This window comes from Bos indicus, chromosome X (genome assembly GCF_029378745.1).
Source record: "Bos indicus isolate NIAB-ARS_2022 breed Sahiwal x Tharparkar chromosome X, NIAB-ARS_B.indTharparkar_mat_pri_1.0, whole genome shotgun sequence".
Taxonomy (NCBI): domain Eukaryota; kingdom Metazoa; phylum Chordata; class Mammalia; order Artiodactyla; family Bovidae; genus Bos; species Bos indicus.
The window spans coordinates 133,229,249-133,254,008 of NC_091789.1; the positions used below are offsets into that span (position 1 = coordinate 133,229,249).

Consider the following 24,760-nt stretch of genomic DNA (forward strand, 5'->3'; position numbering starts at 1 on the left):
CATGACTACTAGAAAAACCGTAGCTTTGACTAGACGGACCTTTGTCGGTAGTGTCTCTGCTTTTTAATATTCTGTCTAGGTTGGTCATAGCTTTTCTTCCAAGGAGTAAGTGTCTTTTAATTTCAGGGCTGCAGTTGCCATCTGCAGTGATTTTGGAGCCCAAGAAAATAAAGTCTGTCACTGTATCCATTGTTTCCCCTTCTGTTTGCCATGAAGTGATGGGACTGGATGCCATGATCTTAGTCTTTTGAATGTTGAGTTTCAAACCAGCTTTTTCACTCTCCTCTTTCACCATCATCAAGAGGCTCTTCACTTTCTGGTTCACATCACATCACATCTTCACATCAAGGTTCCTCTTCACTTTCTGCCATTAGGGTGGTATCATCTGCATATCTGAGCTTGTTGATATTTCTCCTGGCAATCTTGATTCCAGCTTCTGATTCATCCAACCTGACATTTCACATGATGTACTCTGCATATAAGCTAAATAAGCAGGGTGACAATATACAGCTTTGTCATACTCCTTTCCCAGCTTTGAACTAGTCTGTTGTTCCATGTACAGTTCTAACTGTTGCTTGTTCTGCATACAGGTTTCTCAGGAGGCAGGTAATGTGGTTTGGTATTCCCATCTAAGTCCAACTATGACCACAATCAATTTCAAAACATTTTTGTCACTTCCAAAGGAAACTCTGTACCCATTAGTAGTCACTCCCCAATTCCTCCAGCCCCTCATCATCTTTCTGTCTCTTTAGACTTGTTTGTTCTGGACATTTCTTGTAAATGGAATCACATGATTGTATGTCCTTTTACATCTGACTTCTTTCACTTAGCATGATGTTTTCAAGGATCACCTATGCTGTAGCGTGGGTGACTGCTTCATTCCCTTTTGTATTCCAATTTGAACTCAGAATCTTCTCCTCATCCCCAATGACTTCCTCCTGCACTTGGTTCATCTTTTCATCTACTCCAAACCAGCTAACAAAATCTTTCTTTCATATCCTCATCTGTGTTCCCTATATGTGTGTGTGCTCAGTTGCTCAGTCATGTCTTGACTCTTTTGCGACCCAGTGGACTGTAGCCTGCCAGGCTCCTCTGTCCATGGAGTTTCCCAGGCAAGAATATTGGAGTGGGTTGCCATTTCCTCCTCCAGGCGATCTTCACAACCCAGGGATTGAACCTGTGCCTCTTGTGCCTCCTGCATTGGCAGGGGGGTTCTTTACCACTGAGCCACTGGGGAAGCCCCTATTGTTGATTAGCTCCCATTATAAAAAATTGCCCTGTCAGGATGATTTATTCTGATGTCAAACTCCAATTACTCTATTTAAAGTTGTATATATTTATTACAATGTATATTTCACACACATGATCTTAAATTAATGCCAAGTGCCTTTGGAACTTTTTGGGGAATGTCACTTGATTCACTTTTTAATTGTGAAAATGCCCTTCTTTACACAGAACCCCTTGTAATCTTGGGGGAAAGGGGGCCAGGTAGAGTAGGAAGAAAATAGTGGAAACCATATTGTGTGTTAATCTCCTAGGACTGTCTTCCCAATTTGCTATTTTCTTAGACAAAGTGATGCTGTGAAAGGGATGGAAAATGTTCTTGGCAAATTAGTCTACAATGGGGCTCCTCTTGTGTGTTTCAGATGCAAGTTCCTCTCACTGATCAACTTTGAAGTCAGTTAAGCAGGCATTCTTTGGATCTGTTAACAAGGACACCTATTCCTGTTACAGCCTGATGGGACAGCACATTTCATCTCCTACTTACTTCCTTTGTGTTTCCCTTTACTTTCTTGTGTATTCTTTGACAAAGCAAGCCTTTCCTACAAACTTTGTAAAAAATAATCATAGTTTAGTTTTTGTTAAAAAATATTTATTTGGCTATGTCGTGTCTTAGTTGTGGTACGCAGGATCTTTAGTTGCAGCATTGCGAATTCTTAGTTGAGGCATGTGGGATCTAGGTCTCTGACCAGAGATTGAACCCAGGCCCCCTGCATTGGGAATGTGGAGTCTTAGCCAGTGGACCCCAAGGGAAGTTCCAATCATGGTTCAGTTTTATAAATGATCTGCTTCTCTGAGTAGTTTTTATCTTTGTAGAGCTGATAAAACCAATTTTGTTAGATTTGTTGCAAATAATTCAATGAAAAAGATAAAATGGGCAATGAATGGGTCAGTCTATGCGTGGTTATCAAGTGGAGTCGGCCACATAGAGAGAGAAGTTATTTCTGTGACTTGATCTGGGCAGGTGACCTTTAACCCAGCGTGCATGATGCAAAGGAAGGCGGGAAAAGCCTACCTCAAAAATGTGAGTGTAGGGAAAAAAAAAGAAAAAAATAACAAAAAAAGAAAAAAAAAGAAAAAAAAAATGTGAGCACAGAACTCTGACTGCTCGCTTACCATGCTATCTACAGGGTTCTTTCTTAAACCTGTACCTGCTCTTTTGAGAATTTGAGGGGTGTTGTGTTCACTGTAAATGTTAATGTGGTGTTCTCAATGGTGATTTTCTCTTTCCCACATTTCTTTCCATTTATTAATTGGAATTCCTCAGTAAGGAAGATTTGGCCACTCTCTCTGACATATTTACTTATTTTGTCTGTTATTTATATCTTTAGGGACTTAAAGATAAGACTTTTATTCTTTGGGTCATAATCCAATAAAATTGTTATTTCTTTTGTTACTTGGACTGTTCCAGCTTTGGCCTTTGGGAGCTCTTTTGGAGCCCTTTTGACTTGCCCCATCATTTTTATTGACCACTTCCTATTTTCTGGCACCATGAAGTTTTTATATCTCTCCATAAACCTCATCAGAAGCACAGGATAATGACTGTCTTTTGTAAAGCACTCTGCATGTAAGTTATATTTAATGTAAAGTTGATATTAAAGGTTATCAAAGCAAAGTATCATTCATCACATGCAAATTACAGATGTCAAGTCCAAGAGTGTGAGCAGGACAGGCTGTGAGCACTCCATGGGCAGAGGCTCAATGCCTTCTACTGCACCCAAAATGTTATCACCACCGAGCGACACAATGGGGCCTTTTCAGTCTATGTGTGACAGTTCAGCTACTCCCCATTCCCCCAAATGCATCATCTATCCTGGTAGAACTGGGAGTTCAGTGGGACAAAGATGTGGTATGAAATCTGATTGTATTTCTCTAGTCATCTTCATGGGATGAACTGACATAATTTGAAATAGTGCACTAACTATTCTGTTAAAAAATACTCTTGTAAGAGGGAGGCAGGATGAGAAATTACATATCTACTCTTGTCAGCAGCTGGATTCAAATCTTGATTTTAACTTCCCTTATGCTAGTCAGCAAAAGTTTCTCAAAGGAGAAATAAAAGGACAATAGGGACAATTTAGAAGAACCAAACAATAGGTGTGTTTGAAAGGGAAAGTATGTCCATCTTTGTAATTTAGAGCAATTCAAAATGGAAAAAGTCTATAGTGTTATGGATAGAACTGATACAACTTAGTTTACTTAAGGCATTAAAATTAGAGCACAGGTCAGGAATTTTCAAAAACGTTGTCTTGCTATCAGTTTTTCTTCTGTGATAAAATGACAAATTTGTTCATGCAGGAAACATACCTAGATCAAGGAGTCTGTCTTGACGTACCTAGAACACAGGACTCTGGTTCAAGAATTCAAACATGTCTTGAAATAGACCAGAACCAAAACAAGCCACAAAAGTTCAGGTCATCTGTCTTTGCCTGTGTGAACCTGGGAGAAGTAAAGACTGTCTTCTCTAAGTAGGACAGAAGTGAATAAAATTAAGCAGGGCATAAGACACACTGCTGTGTTTTTTTTTTTTTTTTCAGCCCTACAGAGTTCAACCACCAGTTTGCTGTTTAAGGGTAGGGTTCAAGAAAATTCCCAGTAACTGAGTTTTAGCCAGGCTTTATGAGTTTCAGTGTTTTGTCAACTCTAAGATCATATCAAAAGGTCTCATCGCCCTGATATGCCAAGGCATGCAATGAGTGAGATGCCATGGTGCCTGGAGCAGGTCTAATTGAACATTCATCTGTGCCTTCAACACTTCAGATTCTTAACTTCCACGTTCTTTAATCCCTTTCATAGGAGTCTGTCACTGATGTCACTACCACTTCTAAGCAGCTGTGTTGGATGGGTCTTCTCCTTGATTAGTCTCTTGTCTAGATTGCTCTGATATACACAGAAAGTATTAGAAAGATGAAGCTACTGATTTCTTGTTGGTAAGACCCTGACTTTGAAGGGTTTTTTGGTTTGTTTTAAGCGAATGAAATGGTTCTAAGTACATCTTTCTGTAGAAATCCCAGGATGTAACCGATTTACCAGAGCAGCCCCAACGTTACTGTTGAGGCATGAAGACAAGCCTGTATTTGGTAAGGGGTCTGTTTCTGTCACTTGTGGATCCACTAACCCTCGGTCTCCTCCATTTTTCAGTGGTCAATTATTTAGTTTCTTTGAATGTAATTTCTTTATTGTCTTTATTTTCTCTCTTCCTGAATGTCTCCCATCTATTTCACTATCTCTTCCTACCACCAGATGGTGGAAAGGGAAAAGGAAATAACGAGTTGGTAAATGAATGTGGTGGATGTCAGAGTATGGTGAAAGGTGTGGTAGTGAAAGGACTCCAGAAGGAGCTTGTGAGTTACCTGTGAACTAACATAAATTCACTGTTTTCATTTTAGTGCCCACTCAAGGGTAGGCTGCCCTGATCTGGGGATCAGCTCAGTATGGCACAACGTTGCCTGTTGGTGGGGAATTGGCTCAGTGGATTCCTGGGAACATGAAAACCTGGGAACATTGCTGAGCAGTGAATCCCACCTGACTCAGGCAGGGGGGTGCTGGGTTAGGAGTCCGTATGAGGGTCGGTGTGTGGCGATGCAGCCCTCTGGCTTCACTTCTCTTTCTGCGTCTCCATCCCACCACCTCCTACAAGCCGAACTCGCGCCTGGCCTGCCGTTCCCACGCTGCACTGAAGGGAAACAGCGTTTCTCTCCCTCCGTAGAATAAACCCCTTCTCCTTCCTAACAGCCCCCTCTGTGAAGCCTTCTGGGTTGCCGCGACACCCCAGGATTACCTGTCATCACCCTCAGCAGGTGTTCAGCCCCTCACCTGCCCACGGTCTCCCCTCCCCCAACCTGTCCTCCACCTCACGTTGCACCTTTGGGATCGGCTTTTTCCATCTCCTTTCCACGTGCCCCTCCACCTGGACGCCCCCTCCCCTCAGACCCTTCCTCCCCTCCTCTGGTCTCGAGGAGTCTCGCGGCATTTCCCGGGGCGTTAGCGGAGCCGCCAAGGGTGGGGGGCAGCCTCGCAGAGCTGGGTCCCTCCCCAGCAGGCGGTGAGGGGGGCGCCGGAGCGCAGCAGTCACAGAGACGCCCCGGGCGCCAGCCCGGTCCCTCGAAGGCTCCGCCCCACTGGCCCCGCCCCTCCAGCCCCGCCCCCGCCCTGGCGGCCGCGCGTCCCCGGCAGGCGGAGCCGCAGGAGCGGCGGCGGCGGCGGCGGTGGTGAGGAGGAGGGGAGAGCGGGCTGCGCGGCCGCGACTGCTGGGCGCTGGGCTGGGTGGCGCTTTTTTTTTTTTTTTTCGCAATTTCCACTAGCGGGGAGCAGGAAACCCGGCGCAGCCGGGCGCAGCGGGTCGCGATGCAGCAGCAGCAGGAGTCGCCCCGGGGCAGCAGCAGCAGCAGCAGCAGAGGCAGCAGCGGGCGGCTTTGAGCCGCCGCGGCCGCCGCTACAGAGGAAAAAGCCGACCCAGCCGCCCGACCCCCGCGCCCATATACCAGCGCCCCGAATCCCGCGCCCAGGTCCCGGCGCCTTGACCCCCGCGTCCGCCTCCGCTAACTTTCACGCTGCCTCGGCGGCCCGGCCCGGCTCGACGCCAATGGGTGAGTGGGGGGCGAACGGGTGCTCACCGCAGCCTGGGGCGGCGCGCCTGTCCCGGGACTGTGGAGCTGAGGAGGGCGCCCTAGGGGCAGGGCCCCAGCGAGTGACACCGGGGTGGGCACCCTGCCTGCCTCGCGCGCTCCTGTTCACTCCCACTCGCGCCCGCGTCCCTGCCGAGCCCGCCGGGCGCCCACTGGAACCCCGCGGGGGCCTGGGTGGAGGAGCGCGGGGGCCGGCCCGGGGCGGCTGGCGCGGAGGGATGCAGGGGGTGTGGTTGGCTTTTCGGGTGGGCGGGGAGAGTTTTGTCTTGGCCATTTTCTCGCCCCCAGCGCGCCTTCCTTGCGCTGAGGGCGGGGGTACAGGGAGCTGGTGGGCTCCGGCCCTGCGCGCCGCTTGCGGTTCCCGCCTGGCCCCGCTGCAGAGGCGGCGGGGGCCCGGGTGCCTTTGCCGGGGGCTGACGTGGTGGTGGGGGGTGGCGGGAAACGCCCCATTACCCGGGCTGGCGTGCAGTCCTAGGGTCTGTAGCGCCTTGACCCGCCTCCCTTGACGTCCCTCTTCCTCCCAGCCCTGACCCCCTCTCTGCCAGCCTGCCTCCCTCCAGTCTGGCAAGCTCTCTGCTTGGTGATGCTCAAAGGCCACTTCCCACACCCTCTAAGTCTGCAGGGTTGGGGAACTGGAAAGGGTGATATAGTCCTTGATTTACTGGTCAAAGATCAGTTCTAAGTAGCCAACAAACTGTTAGGTCCCCTGGGTCCCATCTGGTATAGACCCCAGAGTATTGAAGCCACGGTGCCCAGACGAACTGGCACTTTATTGGGCAATGGACTTGAGATTGCCAGGGCTGTTAAACGTTTGGGCCACCCAGGTAATATTCTTGGTGGTAGGCAGTCTGTTTTTCATGCCTCTGGCACATTACTTTGAGGTGTTTCTAGGCCAAGTATAGGAAGACTGTAGATTTTAATAAATCATAATGAAGTGAGACCTTTCTGGGTTCAGGTCATAGTATTTAGGTAGGTGAGTCAGACAGTGAATGGCCAGTAGTTAGTGGTGAAGACAGATGCACTGGAAAAGGAGAGGTTTAACCCGGGCAGTTGCTGAGAGTTCAAATCCCATTTGTGGTCATTTTCCAGAAATGGGTTTCCTTTTCCAGAAGTGATGACGATCTGATGGCTTCTCAACTTCAATGTCACTTTTTTCTTAGTGCCCTTCTCTGATCCCTGCACCACTCCTAGTTTAATTTAGTTCCTTTCTGTTACCCTTTCTCCTATAGCACTTTTAAAAAAATAGCACTATTACGTATTTATTTGAGTTTAACATTCTGTCCCCTACAGTAAGCTCCATGAACATGGGGACGTTGCTGTGTTGTGCTGTTTTGTTCAGCACTGTTTTCTTTGGTGCCTGGCACAGCGTAGTCCCTAAATAAATATTTAATGAATGAATGAATGAGGGGGTAGTGGAAGGCAAAACACTTAGCTTGGCACTCTTGTTTTGCTTTGGCACCTAATAAGATAATTTAGTTCGTTAACAAAGTATATACTTGAAACATCACCCATTACTTTCACAACAGATTGGTTTCTCCTGAGGTAACCCCAAATGCTATTTTGATCATCTGTCCTTTTGGGTGGGTCACCTAAAGGATTGCACACATACACACACAAAGATGTTTGATCCAAGCATCTTCTTTCATGGCTGGACTGTGTTTTCTGTATCTCAGTGGGAAGAGGACTGAGTTCTTTTTAAGAAACAGACCTGTAATTTATCTTTCAAGTCTGAACTATTTTCATTATCCAGAACCTCCTAAGAAAATAGAAAGTGCTTCTGCAGTTTATAGCCCTTTAAGGTTTAATCTTTTTTACTGTAATCATTACAAAAGGGAGAGGGGGCGCTGAAAGTGATTTTCAGTTATTTCAGGTGTTAATACTTAGCAGTGCTAAAAGTAAAATGGACACTGTCATTTAATTCATTAAAATGTTTAGAGTGAGATTTGAGATGCTGAAAGTACTTTGGGGGTAAATATCACATGCTGTTTTCTAAAGTTTTTTCAGCAGTGTATTTGTGATGAAGCAGAGTTATTTAACAATTGATGCTGTATGTCTTCTGACGGAGCCACCTAACAGTGTTGTTTCTGAAGCAGGTGTGTGTACACACAGGCACACCCCCCTTTCCAGTTCCCCATATCACTTTGGTTTTCAGAAGATTTGTCCAGTTTATTAATTTGATACACTTCCGTTCTTATCGAGTCTGATAATGATTTTTCCCATGATGGATAACACAATAAAGCTGTATTACATAGTCTTTGATCTGAAAAACAACTGCAGAGCATCAAATCCCAAACCCTGAAATGAAGCCAGTTAGTTGTGAAATAGCCTCTTAAAAAGTGCACTCAGAATGTGCCATCTGAGTTTGCAGGAAGATGCCTTCAGTAAATGCAGGGAAAGGCTCTTGAAATTACAACTGCACAAATATTATTACAGCCCAAATCCGTGAGTCGTGGAGGATCTGCAAGCCCCATGAAGGATTTCTGTTTAAAGAATCCCAGAGTAACAACAAAGTGTGGACTGTGGTTAGTGTATTGTGTTAGTGTTGGTAGACTGCTTTACGGAGAAGGCAATGGCACCCCACTCCAGTACTCTTGCCTGGAAAATCCCGTGGACAGAGGAGCCTGGTGGGCTGCTGTCTATGGGGTCGCACAGAGTCGGACACCACCGAGCGACTTCACTTTCACTTTTCACTTTCATGCATTGGAGAAGGAAATGGCAACTCACTCCAGTGTTCTTGCCTGGAGTATCCCAGGGACGGGGGAGCCTGGTGGGCTGCCGTCTATGGGGTCACACGGAGTCGGACACGACTGAAGCGACTTAGCAGCAGCAGCAGCAGACTGCTTTATGTTAAATCAACTAAAGCTGAAATGAATACAATATGTTCAATAAATAGGCTCGAGTTAAAGATGGAAGGCTCCACTTCTTATCTATAATGACCTTTACTTTATCCTCTTCTAGCCATCACAGCTACCTCCTGGTTGCACAGATCTTGCTTGTTTCTTCTCTGACAGCTCTAGTTCTTACTGTGTTATTGATATTCTCTGGTCACCATTTGTATTTGTAATTGTTTTAAAGCCAGTTGCACACAGTGGTCAGTATTTGTCTATTTATCCATCTATCCCTCCGATATTTATTGACCTCCTGCTTTGTGCCCAGCATTGTGCTAGGAACAGACACACAGCACACAGACCTGCAAGCTTGGGTTTCTCATTCTAGTGGGAGAGGTAGGCTAGAGTCCAATACTTACAACAATATGTAATTATAAACCCTGGTAGGTCTTGTGAAAGGAGATTAGAGAGGTGGGATCTGAATTAGGTTGTGGAGGGTTAAGGACAGCATCTTTGAGGAGATTGAGTTGAAATCTGAAAGTTGGATAGGAACCATCACTGCCCTCCTCTCCCTCACCCCCCAGGACCACCTGCAGTGGAACAGCCCTGTGCTGTGGGCATGCCAGGGGTATCGCAGTGAGAGAGGTTTCCTCTGGATTAGGAGCTGTTAGGAAGCAGGAGTGAGTCCTGATTGGGTGCCTTAGTAACCTTACTTAGAAGCGGGGAAAACCAGAGTAAGGCTGGGATTGGTGAAGAAGCCAGAGTTGGTCCTAGAAGCCAGGACCCAGGGACATTGGGTGACTTTGGTGGTTTGGACAAGTTCCTGCTTCATCTGTGTTCTCACTTGATACTGAGTGGTCTTGTGAACTACGTGATGAGTGGGGGCGGAGAGTAGGACTTGGTGGTGGGGAGATAAGAGCCATCTAGGTATATTTGGGGGTGACTTCCTTAATATCAGCCCATCTAGGGGCTGTTGTTTAGCCTTTACAGAGTGAACAACTTGCACACTCCACCTGGAATCATTCCGGAGGGATAGAGTAAGCTGCTGAAAACCAAGAAGCAGCACAGCTGTTAATGGGAGAGATGGAATGCAGGAAAGTACTGGAATCCTTTCAATGTGAGAGGAGGAGGATCTCTCATACAGTGGTACTCAGAGTGTGGTCCCCCAGTCAGCAGCTTCAGCCTCCTGGGATCCTGTTTGAAATACCAGTTCTCTGGCCCTCACTGAGTCAGGAAGGCGAGAGCATTAATGCATTAATGAGCCCTCCAGGGGTTTTGATGCATGGTCAAGGTCAAGTGTAGAACCTCATTGCCTTGCAGATGAGAAGGCTGAGGTCCAGAGTACATGGGTTTGTGGGCGCTCTGGTCATAAAATAATATGCCATTATAACTGATACAGGACCTCAGAGAAGGAGGAGAATGTGCTCCTAGTTTGGAACAAACCTCTCCTGGAGTTATGACTCAGTATTGAGAAATGAAATCATTCCCCTGCTTTTTCCAGCTTCTAAAGACAGCCTGCATTCCTTGGCTTGTGGCCGCATCACTCTCACCTCTGCTTCTGTCCTCATGTTTCCTCCTCTCTTTCTCTGACCCTCCTGCCTTCATTTTATAAGTACTGTTGTATTACACTGTGCCCACCTAGATAATTGAGGATACCCTACCCATCTCAAGATCCTTAACTTAATCACATCTGCCAAGCCCCTTTGCCATGGAAGGTAGCATACTCATGGGTTCTGGGGATTAGGATGTGGACCTCTTTGGTGGAGTATTATTCAGCCTACCACCCTTTTATTCCTCTTTTGAGGCCTGCTCCAAAGGTTGTTTTACAACACTTCATCTTGTGTTAAGTCTGTTCATCTCTAGCTGGGTGTCCCCAACTGCATCATCCTGGCTCATTGCCTGGCATAGGGTAAGTGCCATATGTTAGTGAACGAATGAATAAATGAATAACCCTCTCACCCAAGTGCAGCTACTACTTGAAATTCTCTGAGGCTATTGGCTGCCAGGAGTATGTGTGCAGTTCTATAAAATCCCTCAGGCACAGGGTGCTGACAAGGTCTATTTGCTGACAGTTCCCAGTGGCCTGCACAGCAGCGGGTGAAGAACAGTAATGCCGCATGTGTCACATGGCTTCAACAAAGAGCTACAAGTTTAAGATAGCAAGTTCTCTCTGGCAGTGGTTCTCAACCAGGGGCAATTCTGCCCCCAACCCGTGGGGGGACATTTGGCAGTGTCTGGGGGTGGCAGCTGGTGGGGGAAGCCAGCCTGCTGGCATCTGGTGGGCAGAGGCCAGAGATGCTGCTTCACCTCCTGCAGCGCACCACAGTCTCCTCCACACTTATTCGGCCCCAAGTGCTGGGGAGGCCAGCTCTGGGTGTTACACAGATGGTCAAACACTGTTCCCTTCCTTCATCCTAGCCGCTCTGGAACCTAAGATTTTCCTCTCTGGCCACAGCCTTTGTTTTATGAATGGACCAAGAAGTCGATGGAGAGCAGGACTTTGGCACTTCGTCACTGTTTTGTCCTTTGAGTGGAAAGTGTCTTCACACAGCTTACCCTGCTTCTATCCTTACCTGGATTGTGAAGTTGTTGAACTTCCCTCTCCCATGTGTGGCTCCTCTGATGTTTTGCCTTCCTGCTGGGATGTTCTTAGATGCCAGGTGACAGATAATGGTCCTGCTGCTGCCCACCTATTGGTGCCTGGTTCTGGAGTGCTGGTGGGGCCTTTGGCAGCCATCAACCACACCATCAGATGTGGAACTGAGGCTCCAAGAGGCAATGTGACCTGGGCCCCCAGGTGCAGAACCCAGCTCTCTTTCACTGAGAGAGAACCAGCCACCTGTATCGGTGCTCAGTAAATATCAGGCTACTGATCTCCCCTCCCCCCAGCCCTGTTGCCCCCACCAGCAATGTGAGGAGCTTTCAACAGCCTGTTTCCTTGAGAAGTTTTTTAAAAACAGCTTTATTGAGATATTATTCACATATCATATAGGTCACCCATCTAAAGCATGCAATTCAGTGTCTGTATATCATGTTATTTGTGAAATTATGGTGTAACATATTTAACAGAATTTGCCATTTTAACCATTTGTGAGTGCACAGCTTCGTGGCATGAAGTGCATTCACGGCGTTGTGCAACCAGTGCTGCTGTCTGTTTCGAAAACTCTTCATCACTCCTCCCTGTAAGTTTGTGACTGGAAGGTTAGAGTCCATGCCCCATCCCCTGGAGGGGTGTTCCTGGACCACGCAGCCGTTTCAGTGGAACACTTGGTAGAAGCCCAAGGATCCCAGCTAAGATTCCAAAGAAATACAGGAAAAGAGAAAGTACGGTTTTGTTGTTTTTTATAATGGTTTTTGCTGATATTTTCTTTGGGGGGTGGGGTACTTCAGTTTTGCTTTGTCCCTCCAGGCAGCTCCCTTGGATCCATCTCTTTCATCCTGTGGGAGAATTGCGACTTACCTTCTGTATCCTGAAGCACTTGTGAGTCAGTGGCTTGGGCAACTTCCTTTGCAATTACTGGGGTCCATTAAGAGTATTTCAGTCATGGGAGAATACACTGTGGTGCCAGACTGGTCTCTGGAATCCACACGTGGGGGTTTGATGGAATGCCACATTTCTTTGCTTATGTCCCTTCAGCTGGCAAAGGTACACTGGCAACTGGTTGGTGATAAGCGCTTGTTTTTCAACTCGATCATTATTTTATGGATAAATACCTTACAGGCAGTCCTGTAGTTCACATTAGGGGGCACTTAAGCAAAGCAAAATGCAGCTTATGGGCCTTACCTCACTGGTAAACTATGCTTATAGTTAGGCTCAGGAGGAAAAAACACTGATAACAAAAAAATCCTGGGATATTTGTCCTCCCTGAGCAGTATTCACTTGGCAAGAAAAGCTCTGTAAAGGCCTTCGCTTATTTCCTTACAGGGGCCAGGGAAGTGGTGGGGCCACTGCAGGAGGCTGGTCTGTGCCTAGACGCAGGGGATAGAGAGCAAGATGAGTGCTGTTCAGTTCATACTGCTGTTTCTTCCTCAGTGTCTTGGATGAAAGACTATAAATATTTCAGTGCTGATTAATTACTCATTTTGCATAACAAATCTAAGCCCTTAAGCACCCAAGTGTAGCATATATAGACAGTTGAAAATACTGGGTCTTTAAACTTCCACTTCTTAACAGTTAGTGCTCAAACATCAGCCCTGGTGTTTTTGCTGGATTTTTCTGGACTCCTCTAGACTTAGAAAACTTGGGGCCCAGTTCTAGGTCTGGTCCTTTGGGGCTGTACCAGTTTTATCCATCGCATACCCACTCCCCGGGTGAAAAGTCTTTAATTAGCTTAGTGTCCTCTCTAATTATTCCAGCTAGTTCTCCTTTTTGTGCCTGGGGCTAGAAGGAGGTGCTTGAACCTTGTTTTGGGTGAGCGCTGGGAAGGTCTGCTCTGGCTTGCTTTCCCCACCCCGTAGCCAGCCTCTCTGTGGATCTGCATCTTCTGTGGCAGGCCCTTCTGGATGCTGCCTTCTTCTGCTTGGGTAGTTTACGTGCTCGCCCAGTTAAATCCCAATTCCGGGTTCCCATAGGGTGACTCTGAGTCCCCTGGAGTTGGTGTCACCCTGGAGACACACGAGTGCGTGGTGTGTGCCCACATCTGTGAGGGGAGGGAGTGCCTGGTTCCAGTCCCATGTGAGTTCTTAAGGAGGGCCTCCTTGGTGCCAGGTGAATGCTGGGTGCTGGGACAGTCCTGACTGGGGTGTAGCCCTGCCCCTGGGATGGGGTGCCTGGGGGCCACTCTTGGGGCAGGTACTATAAATGCAGATGCGCGAAGGTGCCCCATTGCCCACACTTCCTGGCTGTCTTGACCAAGGGATGATGGGTGTGAGGTGTGGTGCTAGAGCTGTCAAAGATGAGCCCGCCCCCCCCACCCCCCTGAGGGACAGCTCCTGGCTTTGCTGGGCACCCTTATGCTTCTGAATGAGTCACGGCTATTTTTACCTTTTGAGACCCAGAGTTGTCTAACTGAACTTGGTTTCTCCTTTTGAGTTGGCACCACTTAAAAAGCGTGGATGTGACTGGGGGCACTTGGAGGGGTTGATGATAGCGCGCCGTGGGGGCAGGGTGCAGTTGTGACATTGTCTGGGTGTTTTAGGGAACCTGTGGGTTTTTAAATGGAGGAAGAAATGAAGACATTGTGAAAAGCAGCCACCGCCTGGCCGGACGAGTTAACCGCCGGAGCCAAGTGATGTCGGGGAAGGGGCAGGGGACTGTGGCTGCTGTGTGCTTGGGCTCCCTCTCTCCACCCTCCCACCCTTTCTCTTCTCTTCCTCTCCTCTCTTGCTCTCCCCCTCACTGGGTCGCCTTTCCTTCTCTCCCCCAGCCCTCCCCACACCTTCTCTGTACCCCACTCTCATCTCTCCCCAGCCTTTCTCTTCCCTCGGCCCTCTCTCTCCCCTCACTGCCCACCCACCCATTCGAGACCCACCTCCTGCTCATTCCCCGTTTCCCTTCAGGCCTCTTTTGTTGCCCCCTCCACTTCTTTCCTTCTCTCTTCCCCACAGCCTCCCCCACTCTGCCCCCCCACCTCGTCTCTCCCATCCCTGTCCCATTCTCCTCCAGGTCCCTCTGTCCACACCTTCTCTCCTCCTAAGGGGACCTCCCCTTACCCTCTGTTTGTGCTTCCCCTTCTTACCCCGCTTCCTTCCTCCTTCTGCTCCCTTTCTTCCCACTCTTCGTCCTCCCCGTCCCCTAACTCTCCCCCAACTTTCTCCCCTTCAAACCCTCTCTTCTCTCCCCTCCCCCCGTTCTCTCCCGCCACTCTGTGGTCTCCTCCCCCCTAGGCCCACATTCTCTCCCGCAAGCCCCTTTCTCTCCTGAAATCCGGCATGTCTCACAGCCCTCCCAGTTCTTCCCATAAACCTTCCCCATAGGGTACTGCCCCTGCCTCAGCATCTTCAGCTGAGAGCAACACCTCCTTCGTGGATGAAGCCATTGTGTATTAGTGTCCTCTAAGGTCAAGATGGCCACGTGAGGATGTGTAGAAATGGCTCCCGCTCCACCGCAGACACTGGGCAACCGGTTCGCTGCCAGTGAGGACAGTCGTCTTAAAGGATAACCTCTTCTCCAACAGTGGTGCAGGGGGCTCCATCCCTGACTGAGGGGAGAGGCAGATTCTAGGATGGATATGTCTCCTTCTAGTTCCAGCATTCTGTAACCCTGAAAAGTTTTTTTGTTATAAATAGTAACTCTATAATAGAGTTCAGAAAATAGGAAGCAGGACAATTTAAATTGAGTGCTCATACAGTACTCCAATACAAGCACTTTCATTGTATCTTTGTGTGTGTCTTTTTAGGGGCTTCCCTAGTGGCTCAGTGGTAAAGCATCCATCTGCCAATGCGGGAGATGTGACTTTGATCCCTAGGTCCGGAAGATGCCCTGGAGAGGGAAATGGCAACCCACTCCAGTATTCTTGCTTGAGAAATCCTGTCAACAGAGGAGCCTGGTGGGCTACAGTCCATGGGGTTGCAAAGAGTCAGACACAACTTAGCTACTAAACAACACCAACATATATATCTTTAGACTTTTTACTATATACTTGTAGATAATATTAATATATGTAGTATATATAATTGTACATCCTGTTTTTTTTTTTCTATGCCATAATCATCTCCAAAGCTGGTGTTTGTAGTAGCTGAATATGTGAGTTCCTGAATCCTAGCTTATGGAACCATTTCCCTACCATTTGAGCATTAGGTTGCTTCCATAATCTTGATATTATAAATAAAGATGGGATGGACACCGTTTTCCTTTTTATCATTTAAGGAAACCAGATTGCAGGCAGGGTGACATTCCACATCGGTTCTTTGTTTCCATAGCCTCCATGTGACTGGAATGGCCCATGCTGATGATAATGACGATACGTCCATGAGGGTCAATTACTGCGTGCGCACTGGCAAGGTGCGTGCCATCCCTGTGTTTGCTTTCAATTTTAGTTCAAGAAACTGCTTACATGGCTTGTCATCCCTTCTGTGCCATATGTGCTGTGTGTGTCTGTAAGTGACACAGGGACGGGGAGAGAGGGAGATGTCTCTGAAGGAGACTGCCGGTGGGACTTTGCTGTTCCACAGTGTGTACCTGTTGCACTGTGCCATTTGGAGACGATGAATCCTGGTTCAGTGCTCAGGCATGAGAGAACGGGATATACACAGGGAAAGGTAAAACCTTCGGAGACTTGCTTCCTTCTCTACTGTCTCTTTCTTTCCATCCTTCCTCTTGCCCTCCTTCCACTTTACGCCCTGACTGACTTTTTAAAGGGTTTTAGTGTCCCAGAACTGCAGGGGAAATGGTGTTCTGAAGGTGCTGGGTCATCAATGGGCCTTCTCTTTTGGCTGGGCTGTGGGTCCAGGTCTCATGCTGACAAGGGAAAGGTTGTGACTGTAACCTGCTGTGACTTCGTAGCTTAGCTTTATGTCATTGTCATATGCTGTCTTGAAAAAACTGGACTTTTAGCTTCAAAGGACATCAGATAAGAGTGGCTAGAACCCCAGGATCCAGGCTGGATGAACCATCTTGAACTCTGCCTTCTTGACGCATCAGTATGAGTGAATGGACAGCACTGTGTAAAGCATTTGCTCCCCAGCCACCCAAGTGCACGTCAGATGCTAGCTCGTGGGCGGCCAAAAAGAAGCTGAACATTTATGATGCCTTTTCAAGGCCAAGTGTCCAGTGTCTGTGAAAGTTCTAAACTTCATGATAGTGTATTAGGAAGCCTTGATCACTAATGGGTACCAAATCCTTTTTCACTTTGTTTCATTTTTAAGTTATGAACATAACCAGACTGTACTGCAGGACAGACAAGACAGTTGATTCATTACTGCCATTTATATTGGAATTTGATTAGGTTCTACAAGTCTTTATTTAGTACCTTTTAGGTGTGAGAGCTGATATAACCAGAGGGACACGGATGTCTAAAGTTTCCCTCAATGACACATTTTGGTTAATTCTCATTTCCCTAATTACTTGGGAGATTGTGATGTGATCATTTCATGAACCACACAATGAAATAAGCAGTTAAACTGGACAGTGTTAGTTTGAACAAGTTTTGTTTCTCCCCAAAGAAGGAAAGGTGTCCATATGAGGAACACACATCAAGTTAGAAGACAACTCTCTGAGATAACAGTTGTTAGTTGGTCTCTGAAACTCCCTCCTTGCTGGAGGCTTAGAGAAACCAAATAGAACAGGGTTTCTCAGATGAGTAAGGCTGGAGTTCCTTTCAGGGAGGTATTTCAAGACTCCCTCTTTGCCTTGAACTTTAAAAAATGTTTATTTATTTATTTGGAGTAAAATATACATGACAGAAAATTTACCATCAATTTTTTTTTTTTTTTATCGTGGTGACATACACGGAATGTGAAACGTACCATCCTAACTGCTTCTAAGTGGACAGTTCAGTGGCATAAAGTACATTTACCTTGTTGTACAAGTGTCACCACCAGCCATCCATAGAACGCTTTCTATCTTATAAAACAGAGACTCCACACCCCTTCAACAGCCACCCCCATTTCCTGCTCCCCAGCCCCCGGCAACCAGTGTTCTCCTTTCTGTCTCTGTTTGCTTGACTACTCCAGGGACCTCATTTAAATGGAATCGTACAACGTTTGTGCTTTTGTATCTGGCTGATTTCAGCTAGTGTGGTGTCTTCAGGGTTCACTCATGTTATAGCATGTGTCAGAATTTCATTCTTTTTTAATTGCCTAAAACTTTGTAATAATGATGCGGCTTGAAAAATAGGCACTTAACTAGATATATGCTCCTTTTGCTTTTAGCTCATTTGGAAATATAAACCTGCAGTATCAACCTGAAGCTCATTTGGAAGTATAAACTGATTCACAAATGAAGGATGAATTAACCCAATAAAGCTCAATCAACACTAATAGGAGACACAATGACATGTTTCAGAGATGCCATTGTTGCTCGCAAGGCGGCTGGGTGCACACACTTGATGTGGGGTGCAATCTTTTGACTTTACTTGGTCATCTCATCTCTTCCCTCTTCAAACCAATGTGAGAATCCTTCCTTCACACAGTGCTCTCTGAGGCCTTTTCACGGCATGCTGTGCATGAGAACCGATTCTGAAAGTTGAGAGGGTATTTGATCCACATAGACCACGTGTGGGTGTGGACAGTGTCAAGCATTGGTAGAAAATAAGTCCTCATAAGCCCACCCCTCAATGTGCACTGTGGCTCCGTCCTGTCCCCCTGCCTTCTTGAGAGGAGATGAACATCAGGAGCCTTTTAAAAAATCATATTTCCCTTCTTTTTAAGAACTAGTTTGATCATTTCCATATGTATCTCCTAAAAACATTTTGTCTGGTTTTGCTTGGTTTTAATTTTATGTAACCAGCATGCAAACCACACAGAGACTTGTGACTGGCTGTTTCTCGTTTTGTACTTCATCTCTTTTCCCTGTCTGATCTTCCATTGTTTGAATGTGCCATTGTGGCTTTTTTGTTTCACTTGTGATGGACTTTTGCATTGCTTCCAGTTTTTGCTACTGTGAATGCGTGTCCTGTCACCATTCTGATCATTGTCTCCAGGTGCCCGTGTGAAATACGTCCTTGAAAGGTGTATGACGAGGAGTGATTTTGCTGGCTTGCAAGTTGGTGGATTTCCAAAGTGGTTGTACCAGCATGTTCCCAACAAAGGACTGAACAAACTAATAATGAAGGAGAGAACACCGTATTCATTGAAGAGAGGATGTGAGCTTTAGAAGAGAATGCCTAATTGGTTTTCACAATGTGTGTTCCCAGAGTATAAACATTTCTGCAGCTCCCATGTTGCTCAACATTTGGCCACCTCTGTGTCTATCATCACATCTCCTTCTCTATCTCTTGAGCCTCCCTCTTCCATCCTTTAAAGACCCTTGTGATGATGCTGGTCTCCTCCAGATCATCCAGGATAATCCCCTCATCTCAAGATCCCCTCATCTCAAGCTTAATCACATCTGCACAGTCCCTTTTGCTAGGTTAGATCACATACTCACAGGTTCTGGGAATTGGGGAGGGCATTATGATGTCTACCATGGACGGAGGGAAGGGCTCCATTTCTAAAGGAGGAAAGGGATGCTTGGAGATGATAGTCTCTACTGTATCACATGACTGCATTTTTTCCCATTTCGTGCCCATGGATATTTAAAAGTATTAAATTGTCAGAGCTGGTGAACTTGCTGAAGATGGGACTTTGTTTTCTTGTACTTTGTGGTTCTGGGGGTTTGCATATCTAAATAATCACAAAAGAAAACTTTTTGAGGTCCACGTCTTCTCTCACGAGTGAGCGTCCTCCGTCCATCTTCTGTCGGCCGCGTTCCTTTCCCGAAGGCCACTTCCCTGTTGTTATGCTTGTAGTTTCCTCAGAAAAGCTAACAGCACCACTAGCATCACTAGGATTAAATGCGTGGTGAATGTTTTTATTGGCACAGAGTAGAGGCTCAGATGAGTTACAAATAGACAACAATAAAAGGCCACGCTGGCACACTGCCACAGCCCGCTTGTGTGTGAAGACCCCCTCATCATATATTTTGTGCCCACAGTAGGTGCACTGATCAAATACCTTCCTGGTATCTTTTGCCCCTCACAGATTTTTTGGGCATGTGCTACGAACTGAATGTTGAATGTTTTTGTTACTACAAAATTTGTATGTTGAAACCCTTGATCCCAAATGTGATGGAATTTGGTGGCGGGGCTTTTGGAAGGTTATTAGATCATGGGAGTGGAACCTTCATGGGAAGGCAATGGCACCCCACTCCAGTACTCTTGCCTGGAAAATCCCATGGACGGAGGAGCCTGGTAGGCTGCAGTCCATGAGGTTGCTAAGAGTCGGACACGACTGAGCGACTTCACTTTGACTTTTCACTTTCATGCATTGGAGAAGGAAATGGCAACCCACTCCAGTGTTCTTGCCTGGAGAATCCCAGGGACGGGGGAGCCTGGTGGGCTGCCGTCTATGGGGTCGCACAGAGTCGGACATGACTGAAGCGACTTAGCAGCAGCAGTAGCAAGAAGAGAGAGAGAGCTTGCTTCCTCTCTCTGTCCCCAACCCCACTCCACCATATGAGGAAACCAGGAAGAGGCTTCTCACCAGAACCTGACATGCTGGCACCGTAATCTTGAACTGTAGCCCTCCAGAACCTTCGGGAATACATGTTTGTTTAAGTAACTTAGTTTATGGTATTCTTCTTCTAGCACCCCAGACTAAGACAGCATCGAGAGGAGGAGGGACCATGAGAACTATGGTGGGATCTATTTACCAGTCCTTGAGTCTGTCTCTCTGGTGGAAAACTGCAAATATTTATATCAGTGTTAAGAGATACACAGACATTTTGGAAAATAACCCAGTTTGAATCATCTGAAATGATAAAATTTATCTTCTGTCAGAATGTGGAAATAACATAAATCAATACTTATCTCTCCAGTGAATTCAGAGCATCTTAAAATGGAGCACTGGACTCAGTCGTGTGGACCAAAAGCAGGGGCTGAGAACACTGGGCTAATGAGTAAGAAGGTTGTGGGAAGGATCCTTGCTGTGGGGGGTGTCCTGGAAATTCAGTGTAGAAAATAATCTCAGGATCTTTGGAGCTGTGAGAGTCATACCAGCTGTCTCAAAGTGCCCTGAGGTGTTTTACAAATCTGGAACCACTCATGTCATGTTTGAGACTCAGATTGAGTTTTCTCATGACATTTTAGATCCCCAGCTGCTCTGAAATGCTGGGTCTTGGGGAAACCTTGGGCTGCTGTTCTTGTTTTGCTGCAGTCGTGGTACGTCTGTTCAGATGGGCCAGCATGGGGGTTCAGTTTGTCGTGTTCCCTACCATGCCCTGTTGCCTCCCAGACACAAGCGGGACTGACAGTCTGTTGCTAATCAGGCTTGTGTCTTTGTTCTCATGCTCTTGGGTAGCCTGTCTCCACCCCAGGAGACCACTGAGTGGGCCTTCAAACACCCCCAACCTCAAGAGTTTGAATTCTCTCCTGAAATTACAACCAGATTGTCTCTGCTTGATGGGGCAGAAGTACTTTTACAGACAAAGTTGCTAAAACTTTGCAGGTCACCAGTTCCTCTAGATGGGACTGCTCTTTAATGATGGACTCCAGGTCACTCTCCTTTGGATGTCCCAGTTACACCCTGCAGGATTGATATGTTGGTTTTCATCTGATAACCTTGGGCCCATCGTGTGTTTGCCTGGCCCTCGAGTGAGAAATCCAATAGTTTCCAATATCCCAGGCTCTCCCGACTCATCTGAGATTTCATTTGAGCACCTAACACCACCAGCGTCTGCTGCACTTTCTTTAGACCATTGTTGACCTTGGCTGCTGACACGTGTGTGTTGGCTCTTGACTGGATGTACCGTGGGAGTCGCTGTTTTAAAATCAGTGGTCCTGTCAAGAGCACCAGGTGGTGGAACTTCCGTAGCAGGAAAAGATATTTAAAGGTGCAGCATGACTGGAGAGTTCTGAGTCAACCCTTTTAGGGGTGGGATATAGAGAAGTAAAACCAGGGCCAGTGTGGGGAGTGCTGTGGAAAAGCGAATGTCCTTGCTCCTTGACAAGGTGGGTGAGTGGGGTGCGGGGGGAGGGGCAAGGGGAAGGGTAGGGCCTCGTCTGATTTCTGTGTTAGCTCAGGTCCCTGTCTAAAAGTTTTAGGAATCTTCTTTGTTTTCTCTCCTGCCATCAAGTGCTTCCTTCTGATAATGGGAGGGGAGTTGCTAAGTCGATAATATGTCAAATTTCTGTGCACCAACTTTGCTATGTGAGGTAGGGAAGACTTTGTGTGGTGCTGACTGAGGAGCCTGCCAGTCTCATGGCCCCATGAGACTCAGTCTGCTGGCTCCCACAGCACCATTGTGGGCACCTTCCTATCGCCGCCCTGCCTCCTTGGTCTCTGCTAGGTCTTTGTCTGGTCTCTTCTGTCTGTATTGTCCCAGGCATGGTCCTGGGGAATCTTGGCTCTCAGCCTGGAGCTGATGAGTTCTTGCTTAGGAGGTGAAAGGGAAGAGCACGCTGGGCTGGACTAATCCACGCATGTGCCAGTCAGGAGATCACTTCCCTGGGTTTATAGTTATGAACGGGAAGAAGCTGCCAGTTGGGCATGAGTAATTTATTTTTGAGGAGAGATCATGAGATATCTTATTTATCTTTGCTTTACTTGATCTGCTGGAAAACACAAGGACATCCGATTTGTTGTAGCTAGACATCACCCTCCTTCCCCTTCCTCCCTCCTCCCCACCCCTGACTCGAATGTGAATGCTTCTGGATGCACAGGAGAAGGGTCACCATTTGAGGAGAGGGCACTGGGCATGTGCTGGCTCAGGAGGCCCCACCAGGGACCACAGGGACCCCATAAATCTTGCTCCGTGGACTGTCATTCCTTTAGTGCCAAGTTGAAGACCATGGCTGTCTCCTCCATGCTGGTATCCCTGCACCTGGCTGTTGTCTCAGCCAGAATGAGCAGTAAAAGAAAAATATATCTGTCAAATGACTATAAACAAGTGATGATGTATGACTCTCAGGCCAGAGTCTCGTTTCCCCAAACTGGGCCGGAAATTGATCTTTAACGGCATCGCTTATTCCTGTCTCCTCCGCACATTGCATGTGATCAAGTGCCAGGGAGAGAGTCAGTGCTGCTTAAGAGTCTTCTCTGCCATTGGCCTATTGTTTTGTAAGGTGTATTCATGTTTTTGAAAGCATTTCTCTTTTGAAAGACCTCAAAAAATGGATAATGATGATCTGTGACGTGGTCTCCGTAGAATCTAGCCAGCATGACAGCCCTTGGGCCCAGACCCCTTCAACTGCACACACAGCATGCATCTTCCTGGGGTTCTAGATCAGCCATTAGTAGACACTTGTGTCACAATGAACTTGTCAAGAGAAGACCAGTGGTGGCTCCTGGTGCGGGGCGTGCTCTGTCCTTGGGGCAGCTAGCAGGCTGGCTTGCTCTACTGCTCCTCCGAGGTTCCTTGCCCTGGGTCCACCCCAGCAATTTTCTCCTTGATCTTTCTCAGTTGTGGTCTGCATTCAGGCTTGCCACACTTCCGTCCGGGGACATAATGAAGTGCGTGCAGGTGCCCTGGGCTGTGCAGAGTGGAGCTGCGATAAGGGAGCCTGCAGGCACATTTCTGCAGGGCTCTCATCCTGCATTTTAGGGAAGTGTCACTGGTCCCCTGTATGCCCTGAGCCACACAGTGTTTTTCTTCTCTTTTCGTCTTGCTGGACTTTATTGTTAGCCCGACCCCAGTCTCTGACTTTTTGCTTCTGGATGCTTTTCTTCCTCCCTAGGGAGTAATTGCTTAGAAAATGCCCTCTTGTCAAAAACATAATATCTCCAATATCATAAATTGGTGGTGAAAACTCCCCTCTCACTTGGCTTGATAGTTTCACCATGGCTAGTGGAGAAGAGATGGCAGCATGATTTCCAGTCCCTGTGGAAGCCGAAGGGGTCAAGCGTGAGAACACTCATTGGGGGCCCAACCCACTTTCCTCAGGCACTTTAATCTTTTAATGCGTTCATGCTTTGGAGAATTATAGGGGCCATATGCAGCTTCCCAGGTAACCAAGACTTGCTAAAAATAGAGCTTAAATGGCCTCACTTTTCTGGCATTGGAAATCATGGCTTTTTATTTTTAGGCCAGCTGTTGTTAGTCCTAACTATTGTCAAGCCTGGGGAAGAGGAATCACTGAGCAAGACCATTGCCAGTTGGATGCTGTTAGAGTTTGAGCCCTCACTCCCAGCCAGTTGGAAGGAGGATCCAAATCTGTGGAAAGATAGAGACTGACTGCCATGTGGCTTCCCTTCCTTACCCCACCCTCTATTCGGGAGAATTCTGCTTGCATTTAGGGTATTTGTTACAAGAAAAATAGGTTGAAAAGAGTGAATTCTGGCACTCGGTAAGTTTATAGCACTGGTTAAACCAAAAACTGGCACAGATGGGAATGCAACAGTTTTGAGGCCATTGGGAAGCCACACTGAGACTCCCACCCTCGCACTGTGGCATTGGGGTGGTTGCAAATGGAAATTGTTATCACCATACTTAGTTGTGAATTGATGAATTCAGTTATAGGTAAGAATAGGTTTAACTTCCATTGCTCATTTCTTAAGTAATCTCATTTTACTATCCCCATTCTTGCCCACCTTCAGTTACAGAAATAACTCTGAGTGGGTTTTCTTTTTAGAGATCTGTGTCAAGCAGATACCTCATAAAAATGGCACAGGCGAACTGTTCCGTTTAGAATGGCCCTGTGACACAGGACCATGTGTGTTTGCCATCCCTGGGCACTGGTTTCTTTGGAGGAAAGGTCTAAGAGAATGGAGGCCAGTGGCAGCCAGGGCACGGAGCCAGGCCTTCCAGAGAGGCAACTGGAAAGTGCTGTGGACTTTGCATGGACAGTTTACTTAAGTTTGATAGCCACTTGTATTTATTTCCTATCACTGCCATAATAAATTTCCACAAAATTAGTGGCTTAAAGCAACCCAAATTTATCGTCTTACTGTTTTGTAGGTCAAAAGTCTGATGTGGCTCTCACTGGACTAAAATCAGTGTGTTCCCAGTTCCTTTCTGGGAACTCTAGGGGAAATTCCCTTCCCTTGCCTTTTCCAGGATTTAGAGACCACTCATCTTCTTGGCTCATGGCCCCCTTTCTCCATCTTTAAAGCCTGCAACAGTGGGTCCTGTTCTCCTCATGTTGTGTCACTGCCACCTTCTCTTTGCCCCCAGTTTAGACTTCTAAGGAGCCTCAGGATTATATTCGGTCCACTGGTTAATCTGGGCTACTCTCTGTATTTTAAGGTTAGCTGATTAGGAACCTTAATTCCATCTGCAACTTGAAGGTCCCTCTCAGGTGTTCTCAGGTTCCAGGGATAACAGTGTGAGCATCCAGGGGGGAGGGTGGGCACTGCTCTGCTGACCACACTGGGTGCATTGTTTTTCCTGATTTCCACATCCGGTCAGGCCAAAGGGCAGTCATTTTGGTGGCAGCCTGTGTGGGAGAT

General features: G+C 47.1%; 1 protein-coding gene across 8 annotated transcripts in view; it reads left to right on the forward strand.

Moving 5' to 3' along the window:
• Window positions 1–5,541: 5,541 nt before the first annotated feature.
• The window catches only part of SH3KBP1 (SH3 domain containing kinase binding protein 1), a 331,727-nt gene continuing 312,508 nt past the window's right edge, over window positions 5,542–24,760 (forward strand). For 3 of the 8 annotated variants that reach the window (XM_070785420.1, XM_070785418.1, XM_070785429.1), the window contains exon 1: window positions 5,547–5,870. In XM_070785420.1, the coding sequence (XP_070641521.1) occupies window positions 5,867–5,870 (4 nt within the window). In that variant the 5' untranslated portion in view covers window positions 5,547–5,866. Of the gene's footprint in view, window positions 5,871–24,760 lie in introns of all 8 variants that reach the window. The other 5 variants (XM_070785423.1, XM_070785428.1, XM_070785422.1 and 2 more) reach the window with 5 other exon arrangements.